Below are 14430 nucleotides of genomic sequence, written 5' to 3' on the forward strand. Positions count from 1 at the left end.
TTCACAGGATAAAATACCTTTCCTGGATATTGTCAGAAAATATGCTGAGATTCATGGCACATTTCATGAAGAACATAATGTCGCTTTACCCAAATACATAATTAATCATGGAATTCTAAACGGTCATGATCTTCAGCTCCTACTAAGAAAGACTAAGGTATGTAAGATGTATGTGGTGAAGTTATTGGTTATCACACTGATGGCAATAACTAATGTTAAGATAATATGTTACTTATTGCCATCAGTGTGATAACACTGATTGCAGAACATTTAGGTGAAAAGAGTAGGCATGTAAGTTAAAGATATCAAAAAATGTCCTCGAAAAATAACGACAGACACACTGACTGGAAGCGCAGGCACTGTCTGAGATGGGTTTGCACGTTCTCCTTGTGACCATGTGGGTTTCCCCTGGGTGTTGCACATTCCTCCCACATCCCAAAAACATACAGGTTGGTAGGTTAATTGGCTGCTGTAAATTGCCTCTAGTGCATCGGTGAGTGGAAGAATCTGGGGCAGTGATGAGAATGTGGGGAGAGTTAAAAAATGAAATTAATGTAAGATTATTGTAAATGGGGGATTGATGGCTGGGGGAATCTTTGTGTGTCGAAAGACTTGTTTCTGTGCTGTCACTTTCTGTGACTCAAGTTCAAATATGAAAAGTCTCAGATATTAATGTCTATGTAAATATCAAGGAGAAAAAGATCTGACAGACTATAAGTGAAATCCAACAAGCAAATCAAGAAATGTTTAAAGATGAGAAATACTTGGTGATGTAAGAGAACCTATAAGAAGAAAAATTAATTCTCTGAGACTGTAGTTAATTGCAAGCATATGTTACTAAACGATCATTACATAATATGAAATGTAATAATAAATAAGTCCATTGTTTAGGTAAAAGTATTATTTCATGTTGAGTTAATCAAAACAATTAGTGAAAATTCTGGAAGATAGAAAACTTGAGTTTGAAAAATTAGGTACTTTAATAATTTAAAGAATGGCCTTTACTTGATTAAATAAAACAATCACTTGAAGGTAATGACTTATAAAATTCAGATAATGCTTGTGTAATTATTTTAATGCTTTACAGTACACAATGTGACACTTGCATGGGTAATGTTGAATTTAACAGTAAGCTCTCACCTCTTTGCCTGGTAGCAAGATTGGCAAATTGAGCATAAGATTACTTGGAATTTCTAATCAGCTGGCAAGAAATTTACAACGCACACTAAGTGCTGCCCAAATCCTAAATGGCAAGGCCTTGTGTGACATATTACAGTCAGGTGGTGAAAGTTGCAGGCAGGGTACAGAATAAGCCCTGCCACAAAACAATTGAATGAATTTTGACAGCCTGCTAAGCAACAGCTACAGAGTTAGCTGTCAAATCCTGTCGAGAACTTTCAATGAACCCAGGTCAGAAGTATTTAAAATTATCCAAAATCATTAAATAATTTAAAATATTTTTAAAATTAAAATAAACACTTAAAAGGAATGTAAAACGGTGTAAGAGCCAACATGTTTGAGACTTCATTGTTTGCCTGGGGATCCCATATTTACTTGTACTTCCATTGAGAAATGCAACAATTAAGCATGGACTTCCTGCAAATTCTGACCCAGTTATACATTCATAATGATGCAAGGCAACTCATACCAGTGGGAATATTCAAATAATAGATGGCCCGGAGGCAAGTACTGAAGCTTTTTGAAAGCAATGAAAATGCACATTCTGATAAAGCCTGCTACATCATATATGAATTAAGATATATAGATATTTATTTATTAGTCACATGTACATCGAAACACACAATGAAATGCATCTTTTTGCATTACTGAGAATGTGCTGGGTGCAGCCCGTAAGTGTCGCCACTCTTCCGGCGCCAACATAACATGCCCACAGCTCCTAACCCGTATGTCTTTTGGAATGTGGGAGGAAACCGGAGCACCCGGAGGAAACCCATGCAGACACAGGGAGAACGGTACAAACTCCTTACAGACAGTGGCAGGAATTGAACCCGGGTCGCTGACGCTGTAATAGCATTACACTAACCGCTACACCATCATGCAATTAAGTAAAAAGATAGCAGTCTATCAACATTACCTAAGACATCATTAAGACATTACCCTTTGTGGGAGCATACAGTATGCAAAACTGGCTGTAGTGCTTCCTGTGCTATAACAATCACTACACTTCAAAATTACTTCATTGAAAGTTGTTTATAAATAGTAGCTCTTTAGGATGTACCAATGTACATTATAAGTAAACACAATTTCTTCTTTCTTTTGACGTAGCTCTAATCTATTTGCAAAGCTCTCTGCTGGGAATGCAGGGTGTATTTTGCCATCTGTGCACACTGTATTGGAAAGGATGTTAAATGATGCCTTATAGAGGCATCAGAAAACAGGGTGACTCTGGGAATCATGGGTCTGAGATTCTGAAGAGAGAATGAGAGAAGTGTTTATTTTCCATGGATTGAGTAAGAAAGCCATTTAGGATTTTAAAATGCTGAGAGGAATTGATAACTTGGATAGAAGAAGGTACGAGTACAAAATTACACATCTCAAGGAATGTCTGGTTTTCCTACTGATTAGCTGGTGTGTGAAAGAAATACCTGGTTGGCCCAACTATTTCTAAACAACTTTCAAAAGAGTTGAATGAATGTCCAATTGGAAATAAGATTTGGGATTATGAGGAAAGTTTAGACAAATGTATGAACAATTATGAAGAGCACATAGAGTTTTGAATTACACAGCCTGTAATTCAAAACTGAGCAAAAATATTTTACAACATTTCACAGGGATATATATAAAAAAGACAGTATACATGGTATATTTATTGCCCTGAATAAATTACTGAACTTGATATAGCTGGAATTACCCTTCTATATCTGGGCTTATTCCAATGCAACACTATGCAAATGTTGTTCTACAGAGCTACCATTCTTTGAATGAGACATTGGATCAAGATTTTATTGTATGTATGTTTGAAATAATGATGTATATTTTGTGAGATTAAAATTATAATGATTGTGGAGACTCTGCATTTATCCCTTCCAGCTGAGGACAGACTGACCCTTTACCCAAAGTGAACAATGTAAAACTATAATCAAAACAGAATGTGCTGGGAACACTCGGCAGGTCAGACAGCATCCGTGGAAAGAAAGTGTTAACATTTCAGGTCCAAAACCCTTTTTTCAGAGCTTAACTAAATTTATAAGCTCACTTATTTTTTTAAGTTTTATTAGTTTTTTTAAGTTTTTGAAAATTACTTAAATCCATGTGCACTGTTTTAAATATCTCTGGTCTTCAAAGGCCTTTGAAGGCAGCAAACTGTGAAAAGGCCATCAGCAAGCTCTGGGGTGGGACTTCAGGACCTGCTGCAGGTGCTGCCTGTGGGACCCCCTGTAACAGTGAGGCCTGAGGGCATTTAAACTCCCCAGACTGCAAAATGTTGGCCACACAAGTAGCGAGCACAGCAAAAGTGAGCAACAGGTTGGATACATCACACAACGTCATTGAATTTCAAACACAATTAATCCTTAAAGAGGCCTGGAAAAGGCAGCAACTGATTCCAAAGTATCATCAACTCTCTCCCACCTCCACCCGGTATCCACACTTATGCTGTGCTAATTCAATTTCCTAAAATTAACATCCTTTCAGGCTCTTTATTATAAATTGTATCTTACTCGGAAAAGTGTGTATTGAATTGTTAATGTGATGAAACTGTTGTGTGCAGTACTTATTTGTACAATATTGATTTTATCCTTTAGGTTTTTGTGGGACTTGGATTTCCCTACGAAGGCCCTGCACCTCTGGAAGCAATAGCAAATGGCTGCATATTTTTGAATGTAAATTTTAACCCTCCAAAGAACAGGAAAAATACAAAATTCTTTCAGGGAAAGCCAACCTTCAGAGAGGTGTGCTGAATTAAGTTTTCATTATTTATGTTTAAGCTAAGCTACTTGTCATTTATGAAATGGAAGATGATTATAAGACATTAACCATACTACTCTCTGAAATGTGTTTCCATGACTACTTTTGAATAGAAATTATGAAACACTAATTTCAGATGTATATCGTCATTTGTTAATCTCCAGAAGCATTGCACTTGGGTAGTCAATACAATTTGAATTATATAGAACAAACCTGGTTGAAGGTGGGAATAATGTAAGGGGGGGGGGAGTAGAGGAGCAGGGTGGGAGACTGGAAGGATCGGGAATATTGAAGTGGGGGAACCCCATTTGAAAAGAACTGGGAATGTCCAGCCTTTGAGGGAAATGAAATACAGCCAGTGGCAGAGAGGTTTGTGGATTGGAAACCTATTCAGGGAAGGAGTAAAAAATGGAAAGGAAAATTAAGTAAGGTAGGGTCATCTTTTGGGAGCAATAAAGTTAAAGTGAATTGAATGAGCAGTCACAGGTTTGTTTGGAACAAGAAATAGCCACAGGGATAGCGGATGTTTCAACATTTTGTGCACCGGGGGAGATAGAGGGGGGTATATTTCTCACTGTGGGTAGAAATGGGATATCCAAGCTGTGCCATAAAGTTGTTCAGTCGTGTAAAGTATAAAGGGTGGCAAGAATTCAGTACAATGGATAAAGCGTCGTGCTCAATACTTCCACCCTCTGTCAGATTTCTACTGTTTTCATTTTCTGTTTATCTCCATTGAGGCCACGTTGTACTCAGAGGCCTGCTGTTCAGTTGTGGAAGGAAGGTGATTACAATTTTGAGATCAGTGATGAAATATTCATTGTGTGAAAGAGATTTTTGCTCAGTGAGAGGTCATTTAGTCATATGAAGATGTTTATAGAGCCACCTATAAGTGACACTTAGAAGATAGAGGTGATACATCACTGAACGTGTATTCCTCAAAATTCTCTCTTTATATAAAAAAATATAAATGCTATTGATCCTAATCTGGGAATGTTAGTTCTGTAGGCTCTTTAGTGTTGCTGCTTCCAAAAACAAATTACAAAGACAGACAATCAATCCTTTACTAAAAGAAATAAACTCTCAACTAATGGCGATGTCTGGTACAGTCATATCACATGGTACAAACTTAAAGGAACTCTTACGCTTGTATAGATCACATTGCCTTCCCTTTAAAAAGAAAAATCATGAACCCATACAAACCATCAATTATTTACACACATTCATAAGGAAGTGGGGTGGCCCTGAGAATTAATGGGATAAAAACAGTTGAGGGGAAGGATCTTGGCTCAGAAAATCAAGCAGGAGAAGCAAAATGGGTAGAGCTAAGAAACAACAAAATGTAAAAAACATTGATGGTATTTGTAAATAGGGCCCCACATAGAAATGGTAATGGAGCGCATTGTAGAAATCTGGAAATTACAGTGCTTATAACAAGGATAATAAAATAATAATGTGGGACTTTAATCTACATAGAGACTGGGCAAACAAAATTGGCATAAATTATGTGGAAGATGGATTCATAGAGTTTATCAGAGATAGTTCTCTTGATCAGGGTGTTGAGGAACCAGTAAGGTAACAGGCTATTTTAGGTCTATTATTCTGTAATAAGAAATAATTATTTGATGATTTGGCAATTAAGAAACTTTTGGTGATTTAGCATAATCTGAAACCAGAGTCTCACCTCTGAATAAAGCAAATATGAGGCGTGGGTTGGCTATGGATTGATTGGGAAACTACATTATGACAGTAAAAATGCAATGGATAACATTTTAAAGCATTACTACATTATTTAACACAAATATAATTTATTCTGAGGCACGACAAAAACAGGAAAACAGAGACACAAGAGAGTGCAGACACTAAAATCTGGAGCAACAAACAATCCGCTGGAGGAGCTCAGTGGGTTGAGCAGCATCTGTTGGGGGGAGAGGAACTGCTGATGTTTTGGGTCGAAGCCCTGCTTCAGGACTGAGAGTGAAGAAGGAAAAGTTGGTGTTAGATCAAATGTTGTCAAAAAATAGCAATAAACCTAAAATTGAGAAAGCTTCAGAACTCAGCAAAGGGGGAACGAAGCAGCAAAGGTCGAACACACGAGGACAAAACATAAAAAACAGAGAATTCCTTCCATGAGAAAGGAGAAAAAAATATAGATTAGGGAATAAAGAAATGGCAGAGAAATTAAACAAATACCATGAATATCTCCACAGAGTAAGGTAGAAAACAAACTTCCTTGAAGTAGTGGTGAACTACAGGTTTAGTGTGAATAAGGAAATCAAAGGAATTAGTATGAATGAAAAAACAAACAAAATTCTTCCAGAGATGATTTTGTTCCCTGGCTAGAGTGTCTGGAACTGAGGGTGACCCTCCTAAAATAACGAATTCAGGACTGAGAGAAGAAATGTTGAAATTCTCTACCCAAAGGGCCACAAGGCTCAGTCACTGAGTACTTTCAAGATAAAGATTGATAGAGTTTTAGATATTAAGGAAGTCAAGGGATACAGGATTGATGCAGGAAAGTAATGATGATGTAAAGAGACAACCATGATTTTATTGAATGGCAGAGTAGGCATGAGGGGCCATGTGGCCAACTCTGGTTCTGTTCCTTACAAAGGAGTTTCTCTAACAAATCTTTCAGGAACTTATCTGTTATCTGAAATTCAAAATATCTCCACCCTTCATTTCTTTAAGTTGCAAAGGTAGATTATCCCAGAAATATGTTGAGGATTGAATGGGGAATAAGGCAAGTTTGAATTAGAAGATATTACCAAAAATTTCAAAAATGAAAGGTGGACTGTTTCATAGTGAATGAAAAGGATATGGAGAAATGGAAACTATAAGGGAAGGGTATGAAACAAATTAAAGCACTAATGTATTTGTTAAGTTTATCGGGAGAATGAATAGATTCAGAGAATACAGCACAGGAATAAATGTTTGATCTGACAATTAATTCAGTGATGCCTTGGATAAATCCGGATATTCTCTTCTACACCTCTTTCCAACTCACTTCAAATGAAGGCTTCTTGAGAAAAGAATGATTGGTGTCAGAGGACTCAACATTGCCTCAGTGATTTTTCCATTCTGGAATATAAGATGTACAGCAATTTTATGTGTCCTTGTGGAGGACAAAATTATTGATTTTACAATTTTCTATGATATGCAAATGAGATAAAGTAGCTTGAATAGTATTGAGTTTCTGTACTAAAAACCTAACCCTTAATTCTGCTAACAGCTGTCATCTCAGCATCCTTATGCAGAACTTTATATTGGGAAGCCACATGTGTGGACTGTTGACATTGAAAACACCAGCAATGTAGAAGAAGCTCTCCGGCAAATAATGATGCAGAAGGTATTTGGGAAAATACTTGCAACTATTAAATCATGTTACATGATAACACTTTTATAATGAAATTGTTCTACTAACTTTTCACTTTAATGAAATCTACTTAAAAGCTCAGTATCCTTGTTCTTCCTAAAGCCACTAGAAATAGCAGACATGAGATGTTGGCTAACATTTTCCTGATCCTACAAAAACAGCACACCACTCCTGGTTTGCTGAATTGTCTGCCAGCTTAGCCTGAGACCCAGTCAGTTTCTTATCATTCCATAGCCAGTGGCTACAACATCCCACCAACCAGGCCTCATGCTGGCAATAATGAGCAGGTGACAGATCAAGAGTTTTCCAGAGTTGGTAAGTCCCTGTTCCATGTCCGACTATTGGGTGATAAAATGATCTTGCTGGGCAATCAGAGAAAGAAAAAGTAGTTTAAAAAAAACTCCTGTTCCAATGACAATGTGCATGTAACTCAGAAATATTGGAGTGGCAACGGCATCTGCTCCTATGTGTGGCTCTACCTTGGGAAGGATTATCACCTGCAAAGCCACAGAGAAGTCTCCGGGCTTTCTGTTTGGTTGGGTGAAATCTACAATCACCACAATAATTACTGCCTCAGAAATCAAAAAAATATTTTGAATGGAAAAAAGTAACAAGGACTTTTACTGAAGTCATTCAGTGTAGGACTTCTGCCTTACTTGCAGATGAATTGAGCTAAATCATGCTCCTAATGTAAATGTTATTTTGCTACAGCAATAAGATCAATGCATTCATTGTTGCTAACTTCAGAATGGAAATGGCACTTGAGCTTTTTATGGATAACCTAAGTTGGTTTTTGGTAATCTAAGTTACCAAGAACTCAGAAGTATAGTAGAAGGATGGTCAAGGGAAGGTTGGGGCTAATGGGACACCAATCGTCATACAAAGGCATGCTGAGGCATCACAGGAGCAATTCACTAAAGAGAATATTGCTGGCACCACAGTCATTAGAGTCATAGAGCACTACAGCACAGAAACAGGCCCTCCAGCCCATCTAGTCCATGCCGACCTGATCTTCTGCCAAGTCCCATCGACCTGCACCCTGACCATATCCCTCCAAACCTCTCTCATCCATGTACCTATCCAAACTTCTCTTAAATGTTACAATTGAATCCGCTTCCGCTGGCAGCTCATTCCACACTTGCACCACCCTCTGAGTGAAGATGTTTCCCCTCAGATTCCCCTTAAATATTTCACCTTTCAGCCTAAACCTGTGTCCTCTAGTTCTAATCTCACCCAACCTTAGGGTGCATTCATGCAGGCTCTTTCCCCTGTCTATACCCCTCATAATTTTGTATAAGAATAAGATCTCCTCTTATTCTCCTGCACTCCAGGGTAAAGTCCTAACCTAGTCAACCTTTCCCTATAACTCCGGTCCAAAAGTCCCAGCAACATCCGTTTAAATTTTCTCAGTGCTCTAAATTCAGCATCACCAACGTATTGTACAACTTCAACATAACATCCCAACCCCTGTACTCATTGCCCTGATTTATGAAGGCCAAAGTGCCAAAAGCTCTCTTTATGACCCTATCTATCTGCGACACCACTTTCAAGGAAAATGGTTTGTATTTGTTTGAATTTTCAATGGCAATGGATCTGTATTCCTGGGTCCCTTTGTGCTACCGCTTTCATTAGTAGAGAAATTGGAGAAGATAAAAATAGGTAAATAGGAGGAACTTAAAAAATCAGCAATGCTCAAAGTGAAGCTTGCCTTGGCCTAGGTGAGATTTATCCTCTTGTGCAGAGGATTTGGCTCCAGTTTTCCAGCCCTCCTCAAGCTCTGAAACATTGCCAAACAATCAGAAGACTGCAAATGTTACTGTTGCGTAAAAAGGGGTAAAAACAATGCAAGGTCCATTTGCAGTGGGGAAACCTTCAAAGATAATCCAAGGCAAAATGAATTTATTCAGGAAAACAATAAAAGGCATTCCTCGAGTATTAATGAAGGGCAAGTTCTAACCGTTTGATAATGATCCAGGTGACGCAGCTGATATTCTGTGTGTTGTTTTCAAAAAACATTTAATTTGTTAACAAAATTAAACCTCGTGGGATTAAAGAGCAGTTGAGAGACGGATACAAAGTTGTCTGAGGGATAGAAAACAGGGTGTCATGGTGAACGGTTGTTTTTCAAACAAAGGAAATGTACGGTGGTGTCTCACCTGACATCACTGCTGCTTTTGCTATGAGTTAGTGACTTGAACCTCAGCACACCAGGCTGTAAATGGTGTGGTGAATAACAATAGGGGGTAAGCGGATGAATATCAGTGGCCAAAGGTGCAGTAACCAGAGGGAAAAGATTTAAGGTAATAAACAAAAAAAGAGAATATTTCTTTCTGTCCAGTCAGGTTGTTATGACATGGAAAGCATTGCCTGCAAGAGTGATGTAATTGAAGCATATTTAACAATTTTCAAAATAGAATTGGATAATGACTTGAAGGGGAAAAGATTTGCAGAGCAGAACTGATTGATCTTTCAAAGAACTGGCACAGGTACAATGAGCAAATGGCTTCCTTCTGGGCTGTCTCATTTTCCATAACAAATTAGCAGCATCTACCATGGAACTAGTCCAATTAATAGTTAACAACTTTTAAAAGCTAGGCAAGAGATTCTAGCAAAATGTATGGTTGGCTACAGTCACCTTACTGGCAGAATGTGCACTATTGGTATTGGTATTGGTTTATTATTGTCACTTGTACCAAGGTACAGTGAAAAGCTTGTCTTACAAACCGATCATACATGGAACATAGAAAAACTACAGCACAATTCAGGCCCTTCAGCCCACAAAGCTGTGCCGAACACGTCCCTACCCTAGAAATTACTAGGCTTACCCATAGCCCTCTATTTTTCTCAGGTCCAATTCATTACACAGTGCAGTTACATTGAGTCAGTACAGAGTGCATTGATGTAGTACAGGTAAAAACAATAACAGTAAGTGTCACAGCTATGGAGAAAGTGCAGTGCAATAAGGTGCGAGGTCACAACAAGGTAGATCGTGAGGTCATAGTCCATCTCATTGTATAAGAGAACCGTTCAATAGTCTTATCACAATGGGGTAGAAGCTGTTCTTAAGTCTGGTGGTACGTGCCCTCAGGCTCCTGTATCTTCTACCCGATGGAAGAGGGGAGAAGAGAGAATGTCCCGGGTGGGTGGGGTCTTTGATTATGCTGGCTGCTTCACCAAGGCAGTGAGAGGTAAAGACAGAGTCCAAGGAGGGGAGGCTGGTGTCCATGACGCGCTGGGCTGTGTCCACAACTCTCTGCAGTTTCTTACAGTCCTGGGCAGAACACTTGCCATACCAAGCCGTGATACATCCAGATAGGATGCTTTCTACAGTGCATCGGTAAAAGTTGGTGAGAGTCAAAGGGGACAAACCAAATTTCTCTAGCCTCCTGAGGAAGTAGAGGTGCTGGTGAGCTTTTTTGACCGTGGCATCTACATGATTTGACCAGGACAGGCTGTTGGTGATGTTCACTCCCAGGAACTTGAAGCTGTCAACCCTCTCGACCTCAGCACCATTGATGTAGACAGGTGCATGTACACCACCCCCTTTCCTGAAGTCAATGACCAGCTCCTTTGTTTCGTTGACATTGAGGGAAAGGTTGTTGTCATGACACCATTCCACTAAGCTCTCTATCTCCTTCCTGTACTCTGACTCATCGCTATTTGAGATACAGCCTACAATGGTGGTATCATCTGCAAACTTGTAGATGGAGTTAGAGCAGAATCTGGCCACACAGTCATGAGTGTATAGGGAGTAGAGTAGAGGGCTGAGGGCGCAGCCTTGTGGGGCACCAGTGTTGAGAATAATTGCGCCGGAGGTATTGCTGCCTATCTCACCGATTGCGGTTTGTTGCACTGGACTGACTTCAGTTCTTCAATGTTATCCATACTTTGTAACGTTTCACTCAAGGAAATAGACCCACAGGAGCATGACCCCTTCTCCCATAATCATCATCTACATTGAAACATGCTTATGTGTAAATGTGTATAATTTGTAACTGCCCCTCCTAAAGTAGCCATATCTAAATTCTTGCACATGCCACTGATTTAAGTTATTGTAGATGATCTTTCTCTGAACAACTATGAGTACAACTGGTCATCTGAAACAAAATTCAATGTAATTGTTGTTCGTTGGCTCCCTCTAAAGGCAAAGTTTAGTTCATCGTGATCATTTCCTCGCTGTCAGGAAGCATTTACTGTTTCAACAAATAATTTTATTGAGGAGCACTAATCCCTTTCTTGCTAATTATGAAACAATATGTTAATAGCAGTCACTAATGACTGTACAGTAGCAAACATTGGACACATTGCTGTGTCACAAATCTTCTTTGCAATAAATAAACAAAATACTCAGCCGGAAGGCAGCATTTGTGAAGAAGGAAGGGCAGGTATTTCAGGTCAATAACCTTTAAACAGATCCGGAAAATATTAAAGTTTAACTTTTTTTAAGCAGACACAGAGCCAGATGAATGGACAATAGGCATAGTAAAATGCAAAAGGAAGTCTGGATAAAGATGTTGCAAAGGACCAATGAAATGACCAAAGAGATAACAGTACTCAGCCATAGGAGGCATGTACAGTAGGATCTAAGCCACTTGTAAACTGACCTAGAGTCAGTCTGGGCCTCATGAACGTTGATACAAATGATGGCATCTCAGGTAGCAGAACACTCACTCAGAATATTGCTGTTTCAATTTTAGAACAGTAAGGCATTAGCAAATTTTGGATGCTATAGGTTCTGTTTCTGAAGCCTTGTCTTTGATTTCAAAGGTTGTGGATTCATATCCTACTTTAGAGAGTTGAGCTTTGAGTCTAGGTAAACTTTCCAGTAATGAGTACAATTGGAGTACAGGAAGGAGATAGAGAGCTTAATGATATGGTGTCATGACAACAACCTTTCCCTCAATGTCAGCAAAACAAAAGAGCTGGTCATTGACTTCAGGAAGGTGGCGGTGCACATGGTCCTGTCTACATCAATGATACTGAGGTCGAGAGGGTTGAGAGCTTCAAGTTCCTGGGAGTGAACATCACCAATGGACTATCCAAACACGTAGATGCCACGGCCAAGAAAGCTCACCAGCGCCTCTACTTCCTTGGGGGGGGGGGGGGGGGGGGCTAAAGAAATTTGGCATGTCCCCTCTGACATTCACCAACTTTTATTGATGCACCATAGAAAGCATGCTATCTGGATGCATCACAGCTTGGTATGGCAACTGCTCTACCCAGGACTGCAAGAAACTGCAGAGAGTTGTGGACACAGTCCAGCACGTCACAGAAACCAGCCTCCCCTCCATTGACTCTGTCTACACTTCTCGCTGCCTCAGTAAAGCAGCCAGCATAATCAAAGACCCCACTCACTAGGGACATTCTCTCTTCTCCCCTCTCCATCAGGCAAAAGATACAAAAGCCTGAATGCACATACCACCAGGCTCAAGGACAGCTTCTATCCCACTGTTAAAACTATTGAACAGTTCCCTAGTACAATAGGAATGACTCTTGACCTCACAATTTACCTCGTTATGATCTTACACCTTATTGTCTACCTGCACTGCACTTCTTCCGTAGCTGTGACACTTTACTCTGTTTTACCTTGTACTACCTCAATGCACTGTGTAATGAACTGACCTGTACGATTGGTATGCAAGACAAGTTTTTCACTGTACCTCGGTACAAATGACAATAATAAACCAATTCCAATTCCAATGAGGAATGAAGCAGTTGAAAAGAGACGTTAACTTGCAATCACTTAGAAGACATAAAAAGGATCCCTGACACTATTTTAAAGATCAAGTCAATTATTTCTGTTGCTCAGTCTAATATCTGCTCCTGAACAAACATCACTAAATCAGGTCAGCATTGTTTTTGGAAGCTTGCTCTGTAAATACTGGCTTACATTCATAACAACACTTCCAAAGATATCCTAATTGGGCAAAATATTCCTTCAACATATTGAGATCCCAGAATCTTTACATAAACGCAAACTCTTACTTTGTTATAAGATAATCAGTATTTCTTTTAAAATCAGGTGGAGCCATATTTACCATATGAATTCACATGTGAAGGGATGCTGGAAAGATTAAACGTTTTCATTGAAAAACAGGTAAGATTATTATTTAACAAATTATGTCAGAAGAATAATCTAAATGCATCGAGTTTGTAAAATAATGACATACAGAATCATGGATCATAGAAAGGTAGCGGTCAGAAACAAGCCCTTTTGACCCACTTCGTCAATACCCAGCTAAGCCGGTACCCTCAAGTTCTAGACTCCTCTGCCCTGGAAAAAAGATACTGACTTTTTATCCTATCTATGTCCCCCTTCAGCCAACCATGTTCCAGTGAGAATAAACCCAGCCTGTCCAATCTCTCCTTATAGCCACAGCCTTCCATTCCAGGCAGCATCCTGATGAATCTCTTCTGCACTCTCTCTAATGCTGCCACATCGTATGGTGTGGTGACCAGAACTGTACACAATATTCTAAGTGTGGTGTAATCAATGTTCTGTACAACTGCAACATCATGTCCCAAGTCTTATACTCAATGCGTCAGCCTATGACGGCAAGCCTACCAAATGTCTTTTTCACTACCCTATCCACCTGTGTTGCCACTTTCAGAAAGCTATGGACTTGCACCCCGAGGTCTCTCTGTACACCATGCTCCTAAGGTCATCCCATTTGCTCCATATGTCCTACCAGAATTTAAACTCCCAAAGTGCATTACCTCATACTTATCTGAATTAAGTTCCATCTGGCAGCATTCTTCCCAGTCTTCCAGCTGATCTATGTCTCACTGTATCCTTAGTCAACCTTCTTTGCTGTCTACAACTCTACCAATGTTTGTGTCTTCTGAAAACTTACTAATCATCTATATTCTCATCTATATTACAAACAACAAAGGTCCCAGCACCAATCCCTTCAAGTACACCACCGGTCTCAGACTTCCAGTCAGAGAAGCACCCGTCTCTGCCTCCTTTCACCAAGCCAAGTTTGGATCCAACTTGCCAACATGCCTCGGATCCCTTATGCCTTAACCTTCTGGACCAACCTACCTGCCATGCAGGACCTTGTCCATGTAAATAACATTCACCACTTTGCCTTCATCATTTTTTTTAAAATTTCAACAGTTTGGTGGAT

General features: G+C 39.4%; 1 protein-coding gene across 7 annotated transcripts in view; it reads left to right on the forward strand.

Annotated features, from left to right (window-relative positions):
* The window catches only part of LOC127571046 (alpha-1,6-mannosylglycoprotein 6-beta-N-acetylglucosaminyltransferase A-like), a 110499-nt gene that overhangs the window by 77696 nt on the left and 18373 nt on the right, over nucleotides 1–14430 (forward strand). For all 7 annotated transcript variants that reach the window (XM_052017075.1, XM_052017076.1, XM_052017079.1 and 4 more), the window contains 4 exons: nucleotides 8–157; nucleotides 3765–3911; nucleotides 7157–7273; nucleotides 13323–13397. In XM_052017075.1, the coding sequence (XP_051873035.1) occupies nucleotides 8–157; nucleotides 3765–3911; nucleotides 7157–7273; nucleotides 13323–13397 (489 nt within the window). The remainder of the gene's footprint in view (nucleotides 1–7; nucleotides 158–3764; nucleotides 3912–7156; nucleotides 7274–13322; nucleotides 13398–14430) is intronic.

This window comes from Pristis pectinata, chromosome 5 (assembly GCF_009764475.1).
Source record: "Pristis pectinata isolate sPriPec2 chromosome 5, sPriPec2.1.pri, whole genome shotgun sequence".
Taxonomy (NCBI): Eukaryota; Metazoa; Chordata; class Chondrichthyes; order Rhinopristiformes; family Pristidae; genus Pristis; species Pristis pectinata.